The sequence below is a fragment of the Urocitellus parryii genome, chromosome 13 (genome assembly GCF_045843805.1).
Source record: "Urocitellus parryii isolate mUroPar1 chromosome 13, mUroPar1.hap1, whole genome shotgun sequence".
Taxonomy (NCBI): domain Eukaryota; kingdom Metazoa; phylum Chordata; class Mammalia; order Rodentia; family Sciuridae; genus Urocitellus; species Urocitellus parryii.
Window position 1 is genome coordinate 16,404,427 of NC_135543.1, and position 21,898 is coordinate 16,426,324.

At 43.5% G+C, this 21,898-nt stretch overlaps 1 protein-coding gene across 10 annotated transcripts in view; it reads right to left on the reverse strand.

The window, feature by feature from the left end:
• Positions 1–1,086: 1,086 nt before the first annotated feature.
• Znf532 (zinc finger protein 532) overlaps positions 1,087–21,898 on the reverse strand; it is a 105,610-nt gene continuing 84,798 nt past the window's right edge. For all 10 annotated transcript variants that reach the window (XM_026393184.2, XM_026393176.2, XM_026393182.2 and 7 more), the window contains 3 exons: positions 8,056–8,168; positions 5,104–5,251; positions 1,087–3,608 (listed from right to left, as the gene is read on the reverse strand). In XM_026393184.2, the coding sequence (XP_026248969.2) occupies positions 3,114–3,608; positions 5,104–5,251; positions 8,056–8,168 (756 nt within the window). In that variant the 3' untranslated portion in view covers positions 1,087–3,113. The remainder of the gene's footprint in view (positions 3,609–5,103; positions 5,252–8,055; positions 8,169–21,898) is intronic.

The window sequence follows — 21,898 nt, forward strand, 5'->3', positions numbered from 1 at the left end:
TGGCTTTTTTTTTTTTTTAAACTTAATCACTATCTTTTAATTGGGGAATATAATCCATTCACATTCAAAAGTGATTACCTCTCACTAAGAGATAACGACTTGCTGCCATTTTGTAATTTATTTTGTGATTTTATGGGCTATACTTTGTTTATTCTCTGCTATCTTCCCTTTTGGTCTTATGGATTTCTGAAGCACTGTGCTTCAAATCCTTTCTATTTAGTGTATCTACTATAGTCTTTTGCTTTACAGAGAAGTTCATATGGTCATGTCCCAGTGGCTTACAATTTCAATGAGGATGTGAGGTTCATAATTGAAAAAAAATAATTTTAAAAAACTGCTTCAGTAAAAACAAGAACAGTCGGGAATTCATTTAAACAAAAGAACAAATTATGCCTGAGTAGGAGCCAAGTTTTTAAGGTAACTGAGTGTACGGTTTCTCATTTTAGAAAATTTATGCTAAAATAAGAATCACAATCTGGAATCTTTATAGCACCTGAAGTTTGCAGGGTCTCTGTATCTGCGTGCGAACTAAATGGCAGGGATAGCATTGCCCATCCCTGTTTATTTGTAGACTACCCTTTGGGGTAGGTCAAGTGTTCCTCCAAGTCATATTTTAGAAAGTTCTTCAGGCATATCTCCCTCTTTTTCTCTTTCCAAGTATGCATTTGTTTTTTTAAGTACTTACAGCATGCATATATTAACGTGAATTTTTATATTAATATTGGCTGCCCTAAGTTTTCAAGAGGAAATTTCACTATTGATCAAATATTCTGGGGTGAATCACACTGGTGAAAAGCACCCACCAGACCTTTGGGATGGGACAGTTGTTCTTTGGACTACTTAGTGTGGTAGGAGTTAGGAAATTTGCAGAAAATGTGTTTTGGAACAAGAAGTGGTCTATGCCATGTAGTCTAAGCCTATATTTTCCTTTTTCTCACTTTTGTTAGGTATCATTTTGCTGCAATTCTTTCTGGAACTCCAGACATTTTAGAGACTTTCATGTACCAGGCATGGTATTTCAGAATAGAAAGACTTTCAGGTTATCTTATAAAACCCACAGTGCCAAAAACAAAAGTTCTAGTATCGTGTTTTGCACATACTTTTTATTTGTTGAATAAATGAATATTTGTCAATATGTACATAACCACATAGAGCGAGCACTAGATTTAGAGCAAAATATTTGGGTTCTAATATGCAAAGCCACTTACCAGCTATGAGGGCTTAGGCAAAGAAGTTAATCTGAGCTCAGCTTCCTCAACTGTAAAACTAGGCTATACAGACCTGTGCAGCCCATCACACAGGTTTATTGCAAGGTTCAAATGCAGAAACATGTGAAAGTGCTATGAATACAACTTAGAGCAATACAAATATAACCATAACAAGTAACAGCAATTGAATTTCAAGTTGAGGAATACTTAATCACACCCTTGGATTGTACCGATGTACTGATGAGTCAACAAGAAAGTGACAAAATAGCTGATCACCAATGAGAACAAGTACGCTGTTCTTCTGAGTGGAAGAATTCTGCAATATCCTGTAGCCTGTCCCAGCAATTAATCACTTCCTAAACTTCATGAAGATGTCAGAGACCCACCATCAATAACTCTCTCACAGAAGCACAAGGGCCAAATGTCCCACGTTTATTTACATATGAAATGTGTGTAATACAGTTATGATGGATGTAGTCATAACACCTGACAGCAGCAAGACCTTTTGAGGAACCGAACGTTGGCTACAGTCTATCATGCAAGTATCTATATATACACAAAAGAATTTCTTTTCTTAGAAAAAAAAAAATACAAAACATGTTCAGGGATAAATATAAAATGCAAAGGAAAACACAAAACAAAAACCAAAAAAAATGATAACTCCCAGAGAACTATAAACGGAAGGGACAGAAGAGTACCTCTGCAGCGCTTCAATAAAGCAGAACTACGGATGTGAGCTGTACTTATTGAAATGACTGAACAAACCCAGGTGGCTCAGTGCTTCATCTAATGGCCAATTGCAATATGCAGGCTGCTGCGTTGCCAAGTCGGTGGTTGAAGTTGTGCATCCCAACTCTAAGTACCAGAACATTTGGCAGTAGCACCCAGAACAGGAAACACCAACTGTTTAGACAGCTAAAGGGTTAAGTCAACTGTGACTTTTTTTTTCCCTGTCAAGAGTCAGAGAAATACTTGATATTCTTAGTTGTGTCTGCGTGATAGTTAATAAGTTATGTGACAAAAACCTGACTAGACATCTATTGATCTAACTACGGATTTGTAACTTTTACAGTAGTCCAGCCCTTTCGTAGCTTGATCTCCTTGTGCTCTTATAAGTCAGCCTTGGAAATTTCCCTAGAGAACAATGAACCCCATATTTTCCCCCTTTAGAATTAATTCCTTTCTTCCCCATTCCTCAAAATGGAATTACGGAAACCCACAACCCTTACAGGACTCTTGGCCTGTTCTGCCACTGCTGGGAAAGAAGGGACCACAAGGCTGCGTTAATCAAGCTGGTGGCTCTGACCCAGCCTGGCCACTCTGAGCTGGAGTGCGGGTGTCCCAGCCGCGCCCTGGCCCACTTTGGGCAGGCACGCTGAGGAGAGTGCTAAGACACTTAGAAGTTTCTAGTGTTTTTGAGACCCACGATCACCTACAATTTATGTAGTGAATTCTAAAAATTAAAAACACTAAAAAAAGGCATTATGTAAGCCTGTAATTTGTTAACCCATTCAAATGTGTAACATACAAAATGGTCTTTTTGAATTCAGGAACTGCCCCTGTTACTAAGAACTCTGTTTTAAAGAAACAGTACAAAAAAGAAAAATTTTAACCCAAAAAAACTCAAAAAACATTTTCCACTAAATACTGATACAAACATGTAACAAAGAGTATAAAAAGTTATTCATTTAAATATATACAAACTCTTTTAAACTCAAATACTGTTGTAATACTTATCGAGGATATATCCAAGGAGGTGAGGAAGGTACATTGAAAGAGAATATATTGCAACAGCCTAGACAGTACTGTTAACTCTATTATACTGCAAACTTTTTGTAACAAAAATGTCCTTTTTCTGCTTTTGAATTCCAATGTGGACAGGGGTTTTCCGGGGGAGTGCCTGCGCTATTTCTCGGCGGAGCTCATTCTTTTGGATTTGATGAAGGCCATGCCGTGTGTCCGCATGTGCGTGTTTAAGGCAGCTTCCGTCTCAAAGGTCTTGGCGCACACTTTGCACTTGCGGTCGGACGCCACGCCGTCCGCGGCCTCGTCCTCGGGGTTGGGCTTGTTCTCCTGCTGGCTGTCTTCCCCCGCCCCGTTCTGCTTGGACACGGGCTGCGGCTCCTTGAGCTTGTGCACGATGAAGAGGTGCCGGGACAGCGACACGTGCGACGTGTAGCACAGGCCGCACTCGCGGCACTGGTAGGAGGAGCCGTCCGACTTGTGCTGGGGGATGTGCTCGTGGAACTGCAGCAGGTTCTCGGTGGTGAAGCCGCACACGGCGCACTTGTGCACCTTGAAGACGTTGATCTTGAGCTTTTTCAGGGGTTGAGTGATGGCTCCCCTGGGAGGCCTGAACTCTAAAACCGGCTCTTCCAACTTCCGCTTGGGGCTGGGAACCTTTGAGGAAAAACACAAATCAGAGCACACAACTGAAAAGCGCCCTGCTCTGCGGCGGGTCAACGCCTTTGGAGCTGCCAGCATACTGTGTGCTGTGGGCTTGGGGACCCTACAGTGCTCCTTCACCCCTAATAGGTCTGGAGTTCCCAAATTCCCAGGCATTGCTCCACTTGGGGTGGAGGGGGGACACAGGGAACAAAGAAGTCGCTGCTACTGTGGCATTTCTGATCCAGTGGTGCAGGACAACCCCAAACAGAACAAGGAATCTAGGAGGAGTCAGACCCAGGAAGACAAAACAGGGGGTGGAGTGGACATCCAGGGAGTGTTAGGTGAGCGGGGCTTGTTAAGTGAGCCAGGGAAGGCCATGGTGACAAGGGACAGGCCAACAGGGACCTGACACAGTGCAGGGCAGAGGCCCAGATGCACGAAGCTGAGGGTAAAGGTGTTAGGGGGAAACAGGCCTGAGTGCTCAGGGACAGCAGGGCAGCTGCCCACTGTGGATGAAGTCAGGGAGGGGAGGGGGACTGCAGAGGACCTTGTGGGAGACAAAATGCTGGGGCTCTTGCTTTCACTATGTGAAACTGAGGAGCCACTGCAGGGTCCACCTGGCCAGCACCTGCTCCCACCATGGGCAACACCTCTTCGTGTCCTCACTCAACTTCCTGCTAGATCCACCTTTTCCCTCCATTTCAGCTTCTAAACCCTGCCTACATCAAATCCCCTCATTGCCACAAACCCAAAACCAAGTGGGACTTCATCCTGAGGCCCAGTGGCTTTGCCCTGTTCCCAGGGCACTTCTCTCACACTACCTTGACCCAAAGCTCCTTTTGCACATGCGTTCTTTAACTTCCTGGGGGAAGGCCAGCGTCTTGTTGCAACCCTACTCTGACTGGTATTCCGATGAGGTTGATCTCAACAATTAACTGACTGAAAGCACTTTGGGTTAAACTGCTTTTAGCAGTACCCAGACTCAGCTGGGTGCCAGGGCCAGTCATGGCTGCTGAGCAGTCATCCCTCGATTTCAGGACCACTTGGCACAGCACAATGCCTTGCACGCAGGCTTGTGTATGGGCATACACTGCAGGCTGACTGAAGTCCACTACCTACTAATGTAAGAACAAGGCACAAATTTGTGATCTTATCTTTTATCCATTCTAAAGAGAATTAAGAAATTGCTTTATTTGTTATGAGGAATGATACACTGCTTAAAAAAAAAGAATCTAGCTTTAACATATTTCTCTAAAAGACAACTGTTGTAAGTCAACATAAAATTTGGCAAGTTATCTATGCAAGTAGATCCCTCAAGCTGTTTTCCAGAAGGATACAGAGGAACAAAGGTTATCTTTCAGGAGAAGCTGAGAGGTTAGATTAGTCATTATTTTACACCTTTACACATAGTGTAGAATTTTTGAATCGTGAAACTGTACACACAAATGTAGATTTAGAGACAGAATAGGGAGAGCCAGCCACACAAGAGCCAGCAGCCATGTCTGACCTTGGTGTCTTCCTTTATTTCCGTCTCCTCCTCGTTGGTGGCTTCCGTCATTTCTTTCAGGTCAGGGTCCTTGATCCCGTGCATCAGCTGGATATGCTTCTCCAGCATCAGCCGCTTGGTGAAGGTCCGCCGCGAGTCCGGGCAGTGCCTGCGGAGCACAGGGAGAGGGGACGCCGCTGAGGAGTGGCACCGGGCACCCACAGGAGGGCTGCACCACCAACCGCACACACAGACCGGCAGAGGGGCTGCACTGCACCAGGGGCTCAAAGCAAGACGAGCAGTGCCGCTCTGCATCGTGGGGGCCCTGGACGCTGGGAAAGCTTTGTTTTTTCTTTCCTTTTTTTTTTTGTTTGTTTGTTTGTAAACCACTGTTTGTTTTGTGTCCTTACCGGACCAGCCCAATTTGTTTCAGACAGAGTATTTATTTTGTAGGTTTGGTGAAAGTAGGACTTAGTTTGTTAATTCTAAATGACCTTGATTTTTTATTTTTATTTTTATGGAGTTTAGATGGACACGATACCTTTTTTAAATTTATTTATCTTTATGTGGTGCTGAGGATCAAACCCAGAGCCTCACAGTTGCTAGGCGAGCGCTCTACCGCTGAGCCACAACCCCAACCCTAAATGATCTTAATTTTAAAATGTAGAATTTAAAATTTCCAAGTTTCCTTTACAATGACCCAGAGAATCCCCTCAGAATTTACATCACAATAGATGTGCCAGCCTAAAGACAGTCCCTCTTGGACCCTGTCCTGCTGATATTAATTCTCCCAGGCTATTCTTCTGTGACAAGATGGAACATCTGGCCCAGACTCCTCATCAAAACAGAGGCAGCGTATTTATAATCACAGCACCAAATACGGTTGTGCGTTCCATAGATCAGGACGAAGAAAAGTGAACAGATATCCAAGGTAGATAATTTACTTAAGTTTTCATTTAATTTTGGGGAAAAAAATACTGGATTATGAAGATTCTTTCTTTGAAAGATAAGAATTACTGTCATCTTAATGAAACAGGCCAAAAACAGGTTTAAGAAAGGTTAAGGGCCCTGGTGACTATGGATAACATATGTCAAACATCAAGAACACCACAGCAGGGAAGGGGGATGAAAGGCACCCGGGGCTCTTATTGAGCACCCAATCTGCCTCCTTTGAAAAGGTTTCTGAGGATTTCGCAAGGACAGGCCTCAAACCCTGATGATTCCAGCAGCATCAGGAGCTGGCCAGCACCATGAGCAAGCACTATGCGTTATGAAGGGATTTGCTGGCAGTAAATCAGCTGGAGAATCCCAGCCTTTCACCACCTTGGGGTGACATCACCAGGATAGAAACAAAGTTATTGTAAAGGAGACCAGGGCATCCCTCCAGATTCTGACCAAGTGTGTCCTCTCCCCCACCCCCCATGCTAGAGATTGAACCCAGGCCCTCACACATACTAGGCAAGAGCTCTGTGCTACATCCCCAGACTTTTTTATTTTGAGACAGAGTCTCACGAAGTTGCTGAGGCTAGCCTCAAACTTGTGATCCTCCTGCCTCAGCCTCAGAGTATCTGGGATCACAGTCCTGTGCCACATACCCAGCTAGATTCTCATTCTTTTGGCTCAGTCTTGAAACACAGTATCTGTAGAACATTCTCACCTCACCAAGACCACTCCCTGCTTCAATTTCATTCCTGTGTTTTGCTACTCAGGAAACTTTCCCTAACTCACCAAGTCCCAGCAAACTCCTGCTCATCTGAGAGCCAGCCTCACGTCTGCCTTCATCATGAGGCCAGCCACACTCCTCGCTCACGTTCTGCTGCATTACACACTGGCTCTCTGTCGTCAGGGTCCCCGAGTGCCCTCTCTTGTGAGAAGTGCCGTGTTCTCTCAGCTCACTTCACACATGTTCTGGTGCAGTGTGTGAGGAAGACTCTCCTCTAACAATGTGACGCAGCCTGGTCTTCACATACAAAGCAGTTTCTGACCAGCCACTGACGTGGGATTTGTGTTGGCCACTCCGTGCCTCACATTGGTTTGATCCCAGCCAAGAGTGTGTGCTGGGAAAAGGCTACTTGCCCTAGTGGCAGATGGTAGCCAAAGTGCCCAAGACCTGGTCCAATACTGAATCCATGACTGGCCCTCTTTGGACCTCTTCTGAACCCAAGTAAACCACCCCACCAAATCAACCTGGCAAGACCAACTACTTCATGGGGACCACAGTTGGGTGGCTCATTCATCGCAGGCCAAAAAAAAAAACCCAACCCCTTTCCCCAAATCCTCAGTAATAAAAATATATGCCAAACAAGCCAGACTCTGAAAATCAAGGGTTGAATGTTTCCTCTCATATGTGGAAGCAAAGCAAAATATGGGGAGGAGGTGGAGAGGTGGCTGGATGTCATAGGATATAGGGAAGATCAGTAGAGCAGAGGAAGGAGATGGAGAGGGAGGGGGGAGGGAACGGGAAAGGGGATGAAATGCAGAATGAATCCAACAAAACCACACTCTGTGCACATATAAATACACAGTGAATTCCACCTTTATGTATAAATCAAAAATAAATAAACAAGTAAGAGGAAGATCAGTAGAGGAGAGGACGGAGAACAGGGAGAGGAAGGGAGGGAAATGGTGGGGGAGCGGGGTCTAAAATGGAGTAAATCAAATTCCATGCATGTATGATTTTGTCAAAATGACCCAACTATTATGTATAACTATAATGCCCTAATACATACATACATACATACATGCCACTGAATAACGTAAGAATATACACGGGGTGTGCAAAAAAGTGTTCCAGTATTTTTAAGCATGACAACCCAATTGAAAAATCAAGGCCAAAACAGAATATAGCTAAGACAGGAATTTAGAAACTGGCGCAGAAGAGGAGGAATCAAAAGTTCCTGGTGAAATATGAAATGCTTCGGGACACCCCAACAGTCTCTCCCCTGTGCTTTAGTAGCAGCGACATCGACTTACGAGCAGGTGTACACCTTCCTGATGCCTTTGTGCTTGATCCGATTGTGGCGGCACAGGCTGTGCGAGGAGCTGAAAGACTTGTCACACTGGCGGCACGGGTGCTTCTTCATTTGCTGCATCAGGAGAGAAGAGAAGGTCACTGGAGACAGGGACGACAGGAACAAGCTAGAGGCAAGGGCTCTTCCAGGGGTGCGAGTTCAACAACCAGTACGTGGGAGTACAATAGCAAAATTTCAACACAACAGTGCCTGCGAGGAGACCCTCGGTGGCCGGAGGGAGGAGCAGCCAGGGTAGGTCTCTTCTCAGAGAGCTGATGATGTCAAAGGCAGTGCATCCCCCTTTCCTGGTCTTTATGAAAACATGCAGAAATGAAGCCCAAAACAGAGCACAGCTTCAGATCACTAGTGACAAGAAGATGAGAAGTTTAAGCACCAGCACCCAGATCAAGCCTGTAGGTTCCTACGACCCAACAAAACAAATGGCTCTCTTTCTTTCTGGTGCTCTAGGGCCTCAGCACACTAAGCAAGTGTGCTAAAGCTGACTTTCTTCTTCTCCGTTAAATCTTTTATTTTAACACAACACCTTTATTTTATTTATTTATATTTATATGGTGCTGAGGATCAAACCCAGTGCCTCACACATGCTAGGCAAGCGCTCCACCACTGAGCTACAACCCCAGCCCTAAATATTAGTTTATTCAAGGTGCTCTAACTTTATTCATAACTTCTATATTCAAATTTTATGAGTTCAATATGGCTACTCAGTGACACTGGGAACAACAAAAATGGAAAAATGGTGTGAAGAAAGTGCAAAGTAGATAATTCTGTTTCTGAGATTTTTCTTTCCACTACTGGGGATTGAAACCAGGGTCTCCTGCATGATATGCAAGCATTCTATCACTGAGCTATACCTCCACTGTTTTTGTTTTGAGACAAGTTCTGGCCTTCAACTTGCAGTCCTCCTGCCTCAGCCTCCTGCAGCAGCAGTGGTAACAACAACTGTTTCTTTGATTTTAAGGCCATATGCGTCCTATTTCCAATGCAGTGAAAGCACATACTGAGGGAACCAAGGCTTTGAGTAGACTTTGTATAGTTAACTACAGTCAGAAAAGGACCATGTTTTCCTGCTCAATTCTGAGTTATTTTTGTTTTTAAATCTTTAAAGAAACAGCTCATTTATAACCTGGCAAGGTCCCCAAAATGTTCACATAAAACTTTAGTCAAATAACAAATGCAGCAAACATGTGGGAGCCCTTCCTAAGCTTCCTCTCCAACCTCTCCCTTAGCTTGGCAGCTTTCAGGGCAGAAAGCCTTTCTCCTCTGGCCAGAGCCCTCTGCCGAGTCCCGAGCACGGGCACATTCTGGGCCCTGGGGTGCAGACTCTGACGGCCACTGCTTCCAGATGGCTCTTGGGAGTGTGTCCTGGCTCGCTGTGGACTCTCCCACAATTGGACATTCCCATTCTGATAACAGGTTTCTTCTTGTTTCTTCTTTTTCAGGTCTTTTTCTTTTGCAGGTGACTTTGAAGAGGTTTGAGGAAAGTCACAATGTCACACCACCTGGAGAAGTAGCTGCTTCACCTTTTCCTGAGAGTTCCACCTCACCCCCAAGAGGCATCTGCCTCACACCATCATGCAAAGAGCCTCCTCAACAGCCATCACCCTTCAGAAACACCCACAAACCCAAGGTTAAAGGCTGTTCAGATTAACCTCAAGTCATGCTGATCCACCTCCTCCAGCTCTATCCTAACACTTCTTTTTTTATGAAAAAAGAAAAGCCAAACCAATTCTACACTTTAATTCTACAATTTAATTTTACAATTTACCAAAGCAGCAGTTCCTTTAGACGTTAACTCCTAAACTCCAAACCCTTCCACAGGGACTCTGTTCTGCAGATACACAGCCTCTACCCCCCACTTTGTTGCCAGGGACATGTTCCAAGTTTCCCAACAGGTGTCTTAAAGCCTCAGGTAGCACCAAACCCCACAGATATCACATCTTTTTCTATACAGAGGTTCCTTGACTTAGGAAGGGGCTATATCCCCATAAACCGATAGGTGGAAAATGCATTTAATACCCCAGTAAACCCACTAAACCATCTCAAGTGGGAGACAATCTGTAAATAAATACCTATGATGGAGTTTAATTAATAAATGAGTCACAGTGAAAAATTCAACAACAAAATATTCAATTATAACAATTTAACATACTGAAAGTTATGTGCATGTAGTCAGTCTCTCAAAAGATCTCATAGTATTTTCACCTTTTCACTTACATGAAGCATTCTGGCATACCTGAACTGCTGGCGTCACTGATTCTCACACTTTGGGGCCATTACTAGTAAAATAAAGGTTACTTGAACACATGCCCTACAACCACAATAGTCAATCTGATAACCAAGATGGCCACAAAGTGACAGTTCAATTCCTGGGTGAGATGGAGCTGCCATGACAATCAAAATATGTAACAGATGTATGTAATGGACCTCTAAAACTCCCGCGTGCCCCCCCCCCCCATATAGGTAAGGCCTCTCCTACACCTGGGCTCTTAGCAACCATGACCTGTTTTCCAGCCCCCTAGCCTTGTTCACCAGAGCCTGCGTGAACAACTCTTCTCTGTAGCACATTAAATACTCAGTAAATACTGTGAATGAAAGGATAAATGAAGAATAATTCTCCAGAAGAAAAGGAGTAGGCCGACAAAGTAATCACAAGCTGATAAAGTTAGGACTAAGCACCGGACACAGCACAAGCACTGCCTATTTTTCAGAGAGCAAGTGAGACATAAACATGTTTAAGTACTGATGAGAAAGAGACTGAAAGAGGACAGGCCAGGAGACAATGACAGGGAGGCGGGAGATCTCCGGCAGAAGGAAGAGCAGCTCTTCCTGTGGCCTGAGCAGAGGCCCACCCCGAGACAGGTGCAAAGCCTGTTAGAGTAAGTAGTGCGTGGGGGAAAAAGGGACCAGGAAACTGAGGGAATTCCTGCCCAGCAGCTTCCAGTCCCAACCTGAAGTATATATATGGCACTTTTAAATACTGTGGCCTTCCTTTATTGTGAAAGTAAAAAATACTTATTTCAAAATGAGAGAATAAAGATGGCCTCCTATCTCAATCACCCAACCATTGTCAATTTCTAGTAATAGATCCTTCGTGTATTACATTGTATAAATGGACATAATTTATTTAACTAATGTCTAATGATGGTTTAGGTGTTTCAACTTCTTCCTGAGAGTCTCTAATCCCCGCTCACTGTTCTTCAACTCTGCCCAAATGATCTGTAAAATATATTTCCCTTTTTCTTCAAGGCAAGTGATGCTGAACTCCCACTGTATACTCTCTGGTCTCTATTTCTTTAGTGACTTACCCAGTCATGTCCTTTATTTGGTTTTCTATGGAGCAAGGTCAGGAGAGAAGGGAGGTCAGAGAACAGATTGGAAGATCCATGGTCTAAGGTGAGGCCTGGAGATAGTCATGGAGAAGACGCTGGAGAGACTGAGTGGAGGAGTCATATGACCTACATGTTTGATGTGCCATTCTAGCTGTCAAGTGTGGGTTCTGGGAAACCAGTGAGGAGGCAGTGAAGCTCAATGGCTAGAGGGTAGCAAGCTGCAGAATTTGTGGATAGGGGAATGTGAGTGACAGAGGGGAGAGCAGAAGGGGCAAAGGATTGTTCCAAATTTTTTGACCCAGATCTTTGTTAGAAGAATGTTGCTGGTTACTAAGTAGCAAAGAGTAAGGCGTGGAAGTCACTGGAAACCTCCTCAGTGTGTTGGTCAACCGGGAAGATCAGAGTCTAGCTGGGAGGACACAGGGGAGTGCAAGGACAGAAAACTGCTTCAGGGAGACGTGGTAAAGGGAAGCGGAAGAAAAAAATGGCAGCAGGGAAGGTGGGGTTGGATAACTGTGCTTTACTACGGTAAGAGATACCTTGGCATGCTTCATGATTTTGAAAACTATTGAGAAAAGCTCAAGATACTCCTGAGTGGCCAACAAAGGGGCTGGAGATGGAGGGACACAGAGTCCCACGGAATGGAAGAGCAAAGAGTGTGTAAATTCAGATGCAAGAGAGTCTTCACAGCCACTGCTCCTTAAGTGTTCCACAAAATTAACTTCCTGGCCTCTGCAACTGTCCACAATCTAAAGAAGACAAGGACATTAAAGACAGCCTTTGTTGCTAGCTACTCTTCTGACAGTGGATTAATATCTAGAATACATAAAGAATCAAAAAGCTTAACAAAAAAATTTAAAAACCCAATTGAGAAACGTGCAAATGACACTTTTCAAAAGAAGAAATACAAATGGCCACCAACCATGAAAAAATGTCCAACATCATTACAACTAGGGAAATGCAAAGCAGAACTACACTGAGATTTCATCTCACTCCAGTCAGAGGGCAGTCATCAAGAATATAAACACTAATAAATGCTGGAGAGGATACAGAGAAAAAGGAACTTTTACACTGTTGGTGGAATTGTAAATTAGTGCAACCCCGATGGAAATCAATATGGAGGTTCCTTAAAAGACGAGGCATGGAACCATCAGGTGTCCGAGTTATTCCATTCTCCAGTATTTATCCTGAAGAATAAAGCCATCATACTAGTGATACATGCAAACCCATGTTTATAGTAGCACAAATCACAACAGCCAAACTATGGAACCAGCCTAGATATTAATGGATGAATTAATAAAGAAAATGTGAGATAGGTACTCACAATGAAATTTTATTCAACCATAAAGAAAAATGAAGTTACATCATTTCCAAGAAAATGGATAGAACCACTGACCATTATTTCAAGTGAAATAAGTCAAACCCAGAAGGTCAAGGGTCTTATATTTTCTCTCATATGTGGAAGGTAGAGAGGAAAAAGGAATTTAAAAGATGGGGGCCGGGTAGGGACCTCAAAAGAAATCAAAGAGAGATCAGAAGAGGAAAGGGACAGGGGATTGAGAGGAGGAAAAGGATGGGGGAAGTGCCAGGGAGTGATACTGGTCAAACTACACTGTCATATTGTGTGTAGGTACAGATATGTAACAGTAAATCCCACCATTATGTACAATTATAATGCACCAATAAAAACATGTGGAAAGAGGTGTGGGGGTGGGGGCAGCTTTTGATCTCCCTGAGGTCCATTCAAACCCTTCCTGACCTCTCCGGCCACCCATGGTCTTCTCTTCCTCTCATCCATATCCCATACACCTACCAGAGCAAACCACTGGGATTGCACATTGTGAAGGCCACTCCTCTGCCTAACACCCATATGGTGCTCCTTATAACAGGAGTGAGATCTGAGGCCCTTGGACTTAACCCCTCCCCAATCCCAACCTCCCTCCACATGCTTTAGCTCAAAATGCTCAGAACTAGGTGTCTACAGGCACTGATCATGTAGCATGCTGTTTGTACCAACCAGATCTATCCTCCTTCTGACTGCTCAGCTCATGGACAAATACCTCCTGTACATTCTTCGAACACCATTGCTCACAGTCTCTTCTGTGAAGCCTTCCCTGGCATCTCCCATCCCCTGCCAATCTCCCATGAAAGAGTGGCCCTTAAATCTTTGCTTCTTTGGATCCTAGATATAAGTTTAATTCCTCTCTTCTACACATCATGCTGAGCTTCAATTTTTAATTCATTTCTATCCTCTAACCTTTTCCAACGTGGGACTGTATTTCATTGTTCACTCCAGTCACTGGGCCTCAATAAGCACCGAGCTGAAATCTGAATTCAAAGGTCTCATTTAGTAATTAAATATTCCCTTGCGATTCCTCTTAGACACCCAACTCTTACACTAACTTTTGTTTTTAAAACATTTATCTCTTCTCTTTCTATCAAACCAAAAGCATCTGTAAGGCATAGTTTCATTTACACTGTTCACATCAAATTATATGCAATTTGGAAAGTATTTCTTGAATTAAGGAGAGAGGTACATACAGAAGAACAAACACATGCCCAGGGTTCAGTATGCCAGGGTGTGAATGATGACCTGTTTTCAGTTTTAGAAGTGCACGTCATACCTGTGATATGCAAGTGCCCAGAAGAGAGAAAGAAGAAAGGAAAGGGAAAGAGAAAAAGGAAAATAGGCTGAACATCCCTAATCTGAAAATAATGAGTGAAAGTCCATGCAAATATTTCAAATTCCAAAAATATCCAAAATCTGAAACACTTTTGATCCCAAACACTTTGGGTTAGAGATGCTCAACCTATAGTACAGACTGATAAATCTGAATAAGTTTTCCAAAAAATCTACAATCTAATCTGTCTCCTATAAAATAAATGAGCTTTTCTACAAAATAGAAATACACTGATTATATATAAGTTATACTTTAATAAAGTTGATTTTTTTAAAAAAAAATCACTTAACATGAAATATTAGTATACATATAGTAAATGAAAGTTCTAATTCAGGTTTAAGCTTTTCATCAGGATAAATAAAACCAATACTTTGTAGGGAGTAAAGTTTCTCATTCAATCCTATTAGATCAGGATATGGTCACTATGTAGCCACAAAGTGGAAAGATTTCACTCCTGCTATATAAATATGACCTCCAGTTATACCAGGTAAATTACAGGAAATAAACCTGCTTATCCAAGCCACTGTGCTCCCTGAGCAAGTGGTCCTTAACACAGACAAGAAGTAGCCTTCTCCTGAAATTTGAAACACTGTGAGTCATAAATTCTGAAGTCCTTACTGAGAAAATTTACCGTCTAGGGCACTAGTGAGGTTTTTCAGTTCCAATTTTACTACATCTAAGAATAGACAAAGAAAGAGGTATTTTGATGCACACAGCACAGGAAACTTAAACTGCCTACATGTAAAAAAGCTTGGAGAAATATAATTGTTGCATGCTAAAATTAACTATGCCATCCGGGTTGCTACAAATTGGAACTGAGTAGCTTGGGGAAAATACCTAGGCACAGAATATAAACTTAGACCATGGGTCAGTCAACTTTTTCTATACAGGGACAATGAATAAACATATTAGGGGGTTGGAGTTGTAGCTCAGTGGTAGAACTCTTGCCTCGCATGTGTGAGGCCCTGGGTTCAATCCTCAGCATTACATTGAAAAAAAAAAAAAAAAAAAATATATATATATATATATATATATATATATACAAACACATACACACATATATAATAAAGATCTTGTGTCTATCTACAACTAAAAAAAAAATTAGCGCTCGCCTAGCATGTGTGAGGCCCTGGGTTCGATCCTCAGCACCACATAAAAATAAACATTTTGTGTCCAATTACAACTAAAAAATGAAAAATCTAAACAAATAAATAAATGCAGTCATTTAAAAACACACACACATACACACATTAGGCTTTGAAGGCCATAAAATTTCTGCTGCAACTACTCAATTTTGCTCTTGTAATTTGAAACCAGACACAGCCAATAGTACATGAATGAATGGGCATGGCTGTGGTTCAATAAATTATTTACAAAAAGGGATGGCAGGACCATGAAATGTAGTTTGCTAATCCCTGATTTAGCCCACTGTCTCACACTCAATAGAAAAGACAGACAAATCACAAAGATGTCAGGACCTATCTATTTAACACAGTGGATAATCGATCTAGGTAATGTCTTTAACAATGTGGATATCAGTCTAGGTAAACCAAGTCATAACTTACAAAGCAAGGGGAATGCTTTTGTTTCATGGGACATGCTTTGCACAAATTCTGAGTACCAGCAATACCATTGTCATGTACCTAGACTATTGAGGTAAAAACTTTGAAATGAACAGTTTCATAAGCATGAGTGTTTGCTGCTATGCTTATTTAAAAGAACAAAGCAAAAACAAGTCTCCAACTTTCTAATTGTAAGAATACCTGGTTTGCTCATGACATCATACAATTTAAAACGTAGTTACACAGACCAGTAATAAATACACAGTAATGCAAGGCCAAATCCAGAGCCGATGAGAAATAAACATGTGCTGCTCCACAGCATCCATGCCCAGAGCACATCCAGACACTGGGATATGGAAAGTTCTGGAATGGAAGGCTCACTTCCTAACAAAGCTGCAGAAACCAGGGCAATGAAACTCAGCAACGCCTGCCAGGTTTGGTGGGGCTGCCTGGGATGCCCCACATCTGCCCCCACTGAGCAGTGGCCCTCTACAATAGAGGTTTGGGGTTCCCACTAGAGATGCTGAACAGCCCACATCTGAGGCCCTCACACAATAGATCCTGACTAGTCCTTCCTCCTCCTCCTCCTCTTCCTCCTCCCCACAATCAACATTCAAAAGAGAGGCTGGAGCTGAGTGGTACAGTACCCGCCTACCACACCTGCCTACCATGGGCAAGACCCTGAGTTCAGGCTCCAGGAGAGAGGGGCGGGGGAGGAAGAGAGAAGACAGACAGGGCCTCTGTGGCTTATGCTGTAGCCTCCTGAGCTCTGGAGCATCTGCCAGGGACTGCGTGATGTGAAGCTCACCCCAGCTGCCCAATCTTCTGCATCTGGTCAGTTTCATTCCCCCTTCTACTTGCAGGGGTTGGTCCTATCCCCAAAATCTCCCTGCTGCCTAAAATGTTTGCCTATAGAGGTGACCTGGCATCGCCCATCCTCAGAGAACCCAGGCTTTAAGGAGGGCCCACTGCAGGGTATATAGAACATTTCCTTCTCATATGACTCTTCATAGAATCTTTTTGCCCTTTTTAATTAAAAAAATGAACTAAATAGGAAAAGGTCATTGTCAAAGTTTTTTCCCTATCATCAATAGTATTTTATAAAAGGACTGCTATGCAATATTTTTTAAAAAGTAGAATCTTTCTAAATATTATTCATCTCCACAAATAAAAACACACAAAAAAATGAATCATTTCTTTTAAAGATAATTATTTTTTTAACCAAATGATCTGCAAGGAATCTGTTAATAACTTTAAAAAGTGAAAAAAGCACAATTAAACATTCCAAAAGCGAACATTAAAATTCATGAACTGGTTACTTTCTGTATGACATAGTCCTAACCCTGCATCACACAGGATTTTTCCATTGGTCTAAATAAGTCATTTTAATGAAGAGCTGTGCTAGGTACAATCAACCAACAAATCCAAAGGGGTAAGGAAAAAAAGGGCTGATGCCCTAGCGACCCCTGGAGTGTTCCCAGGGAGGCGTCCTGTGTGCTGGATGAAAACAAGCTCACAGACAGCTGGGCAGAGGCTCCTCGGTGCTCCTTGACTTGGTGTTGAGCTCCGTTCAAATTCCTTGGTTTGAGGCATGAGATTCTGAGTTCCCCATCTCTTCCCTGAACCAGCCTGCTAGCTCGTTTCGTGTTCTGCAGTGTCATCCACACACTCCCAGGCATTTCTGGGGACTTGCTGAAGCTGACTGCTCTGAGCCTTTCTCCACGCCCGCATCTCACCCTAGGGTCTGGCTCTTCTGCCAAACAATAAGAATTTGTTCTCCCTCAAAACCTGAGGTGGCTACTTTAAAGCCACACCTGTAAGCTTTGGCACAGGGGCTAAACTCTGAAAAAAAGTCCTGCTGTCCTCCTGGGTCTGAAGTTTGCCCCATCCATAAACTAAAGAGAGTAGGAATCCATGACCCCTGTTATTTCCAGGGCCCTGTTTTACAATTCCTTGTTAACTCTGTCCCCAATGACCTTTTATTTCCTTGGACACTCCCCACTTGTGGCGTGTTAATTTATTTTCTGGCTTTTGAGGGGTTTTTCAAGGTAATGTCAATCAGCAAGCAGTCATGGGTTAAATTCTGAAAAACTAAAAATCTAACTTGCCAGTTGGATTTAGGAACACTTTCCTTAAGAAATTACAAAGGATGGTTGCATTCTTGTACAAGTCCGTGACAGCTTCACGTGCGTGGCAGAACCTCAATCCCATAACAGTATCAGTATCAGGACCACACGGTCAGCACTGCTTCCATCAGGATACAGAATCCCAGACCAACCTGGGCTCTCAAGACATGAAGAAATGACTCCCTGTCCCCACAAGACTTGCAGCCACCCTCTACTGCCAGGGATCCCAGAGAGGGAGGGAGCCTGAGGCACAGGAAAATTGGACAGATGGATGATGAGAGGCATCATAGGAAGGGACTCTAGACTGGAGAGATAGATGGGACCAGGGCAGGTAGCAGGGGGAGAAGGCAAGGCTTTGCTATCTAGTAAGTTCTCCTGGGGTAGAGAGCTACACAGAGAGAAAACTCCAACCTCAAAAAAGGGGAAAGAACCAGGAGCTAGGCCCACTGCAGCTGCATGCAATGGAAGCAGAGCAGTGCTGTCTGGGGCGGTGTGGGAACTTGGCCTCTGGCTGTGCTGGTATTTTTAATAAGAAATGTTCTAAGCCAGCAAGTCCTGGTACATTCACCCAAAGCAGACTGTGACGGGAACGAGGCTCATGTTTTTCCTGTCTCGGAAACAGTGCCAGCCCGGCGTCAAGGAAGCCTCCACCTTTTGAGCATCCTAGAAATAAACAGGAAAGGCTGGGGGCAGGAAGCACCTTCCAAAATAACAGCAGCCCTGCAGGCAACACATTACATGTGTCTGGATGTCGGTAAACATCTTAGTCACTGTGTTTTTTAAGCACCCAACCTGAACCAGCCGCATTGCCAGCGCCTTGTGGGGAATGAACTCTTTGGAGACACGCCATATGTACTGTACTTTCTGTGCAAAGACCCAACCCGATATCCACAGCCCCAGTACTCTCGGTGACTGTCCTACCCCTGTTTAGTGAGCCTACACAGATCCATGCATGCCCTCATGGGGATAATTCTGGCCAAAAGCTTGCCTCTGCCAGGTGGCAAGGTAAAAAACCAAAGATGCAAATCTGTGGTTATGAAAAGGAGTGAGCACAGGGCCACCGTCAGCCCTCAGCCACACTGCAAGCCTGACCCAGCCTCACTAGCCCAGCATACCACGAGGGCGACCACTGTGAGCCCTGACTCCTTTCTTCTCATCCACTGAGCTCTAGCATTAAAGTGCCGGGATCTTTCTGCCCTTGAGGACATTATGATCTGTTAAAGAAGGAAGACAAAATACAAAGTGGTCATTCCAGATGCAAGAGGGCCACAGCAGGGAATAAGGGAGCCTGGTGCTGGCCATGAAGAGCTCACAGGTGCAATGAGGCAAGGAAGGAGATTTTTGGCAGAAGGTACTGAAGGAGCAACGACAAGGGAGAATATGGCACATGCCAAGCAGCTACAAATGGTACTATATTGCTGGAACAAGAACAGGCAACAGGGGACGTGAAAGAGGCAGAGCCTGCATGCTCAGGGCTTCAACGCTCCACGTTAAAAGACGCAGGAGGGGCCCCCCAGTACAGGCAGACCTCTGCTTACAAGAGAGGACCCTGGCAGCTGTGAGGATCTGCCAGGGCGAGTGCTGTTATGGGGGGGTCTAATCTATAGTAGGCTCTCCACATCCATGGGTGCTGCATCCCCAGATTCAACCAAACACAGAATGAAAATACTTGGAAACATGACTGCATCTGTACTGAACATGTATAGACTTTTAAAGACAATTTGCAAAGCATTTGCATTGTGTCAGGTAATCTAGGAGGATGAATGTCAATTACACACAACCACTGTGCCATTTTACATAAGGGACTTGAGCATCCTGAAATTTTTGGTATGGGGGCAGGGAATAGCAGCAGATCTGGAACCTACCCCTGTGATACTGAGGGATAACTATATGGGGTTCTAATCACTAGGGTCTGGCTCTTTTGGGGGACTGGGCCCCCCAGCTACTCCATTGGGCCCCCCACCTACTCTAGCACTACAAAATAAACAAACAAACAAAAGTAAGCTTATATTAGCTCCTGAAATGCAAGTTATTCTTCAGCATCATCTTTCTGCTAGGGCAGCTTTTACCAGCTCTCCAGCATGGAGAGCTAGTACCCTAAATAGCTTTTCTCTCAGCTGTCAACTGACTTAATTCCTTTACAGCAAACTTCTCCGAGGGCAGGAGAGTAGGAAGGAAGGCGTGTGAGTGTGAAGATATCATCATTAACCAGGAGAATCTAAAAATAGACTTCACTCCCACCCAGGTCCTGCTCACCTCCCCAGGCCCAACCCAGACAACAGAGCCAGAAAAGAAAGCTCGGATGGTGACCAGAGGACCTCTGTTCTGACACCCACTGACAGGCAGGGGCCTCTCCAGTGCACCTCTCCATGTCCTGAAATTCCTCCAGAAACCACTCAAAACCTCTGCCAGGGTCCAAGTCTGGCTACAATCCATTCAGGGCCCAAATATCTTCTAGGTGATCACTAAGAAATAAAATGCAGGCTACTCTAAAATATGTCACGACTTTTCAAGACACCTTCCTCATGCACTTACAATTCCACAGTGCTACTAATCTCAACTGTGACTGGGTCCACTGAAGTGCTGGGTCCCAGCCAGGACTCCGACCTGTACATGCAAACCTGCTACCCACACTGCCACACACTCACAGGATGGGGGGAGCCAGCTTCCACCTCAACCCGATACTCCACTGAAACCACTGAACATACAACAGAAGGAAAAACTTGATGGAAAGGTGCACCTGTATCGAAAAGACTGAGTGAAATGAAAATTAGGCCATTTTTGAAATGGCAGCTGCTGTGTCATGCAAACACCACTGCTAGGCACAGCACCAGTCCTCTGAGCTGTCAGCCTGAACCTGCCTCTGAGCTCTCAGCCTGAACCCAGTCCTGGAGGGTCCCTGAGCCTCGCTGCCCTGTCCAGTAACAGCATGTACCTCAGGGGCCTACTTCAAGGTCCAAAGGAGATAACAGATAATGCCACCCAGAAAAGTCCTTGATCTATTAGCCCCTGTCACCATCACCATCCCATCTTCAAATTTAGCCACAAGTTACCAAAATCATCAACAGTTAGATCTATGTTTCAATGGTCTTTGAACTAAAAAGTTTCAACATTATTTGACAAATCATTTATGTCCGTACATTAAGTTTTTCATTAAGTCATAAAATAGGAATTGGATAAAACTAGATAAATTATACCATTATACTTTACTCCAATAAAGTAAAAGCATACCTAATATATATAAATTACAATAATTAAATTTTATTACAACAATGAAATTATGAAATATATAAGAGGCAGGGTCTAAAAATATCTAAAATATGACAATAAAAAATACTGATGAAATACTAATTTTGGTGGCCATAAAGACAGCAGTGATGAACATTTCTAACACAAAGCATTAACAGATGAACTCTATGTATTCTTAGCCCTTGGATTTCACATCTGACCCAAATGTAGAACCAAGTAAGAAGCCACACTTTTCCAACAACTGAACAGGAAACAGAATATTCAACTGCTTTTTCTTTTTGCAGTGCTGGGGATGAACCTGGGGCTTTGTGCATTTATACATGCTAGGCAGTACTCTACTAGTGGCTTTCAGCCTCCGAAGATGCAATTGATTTAAATACATCTCTCCGAAAACCTTGAGTGATCACAAATAAGCTCTGTACAAAAAAAAAAAAAAAAAAAAGATAGGAAAAATGATTTTCCACCTCTTGCTGGAGTAATATGATTTTGGCAGAAAGTAAATATCCCCACAGCTAGAAGATGGCTTAAGAAGGATAAAAATCTCTCATCTTCCCACACTTAGATTAAATAAAAGATCTTTTAGTATTCAGAGTAACACACAACTCACGGCAACAGTAGGAACTATAATGGTTTAAAAAAAATGAAAATGAAACCATCCAGCTAAACTATGCAAACTAGACGCTATTTTCATAACCTTAATTAGCTGTCATCACCAGGGTAAAGGAGGAGGATAGAAATAAAAGGAAGGGATGATACTTTCAGTTTCACAAATTTCACAAAGACTGGGGGAAGAAATTATGCCCTCCAGATATACATGAGTAGGATCAAGGTGGAGTA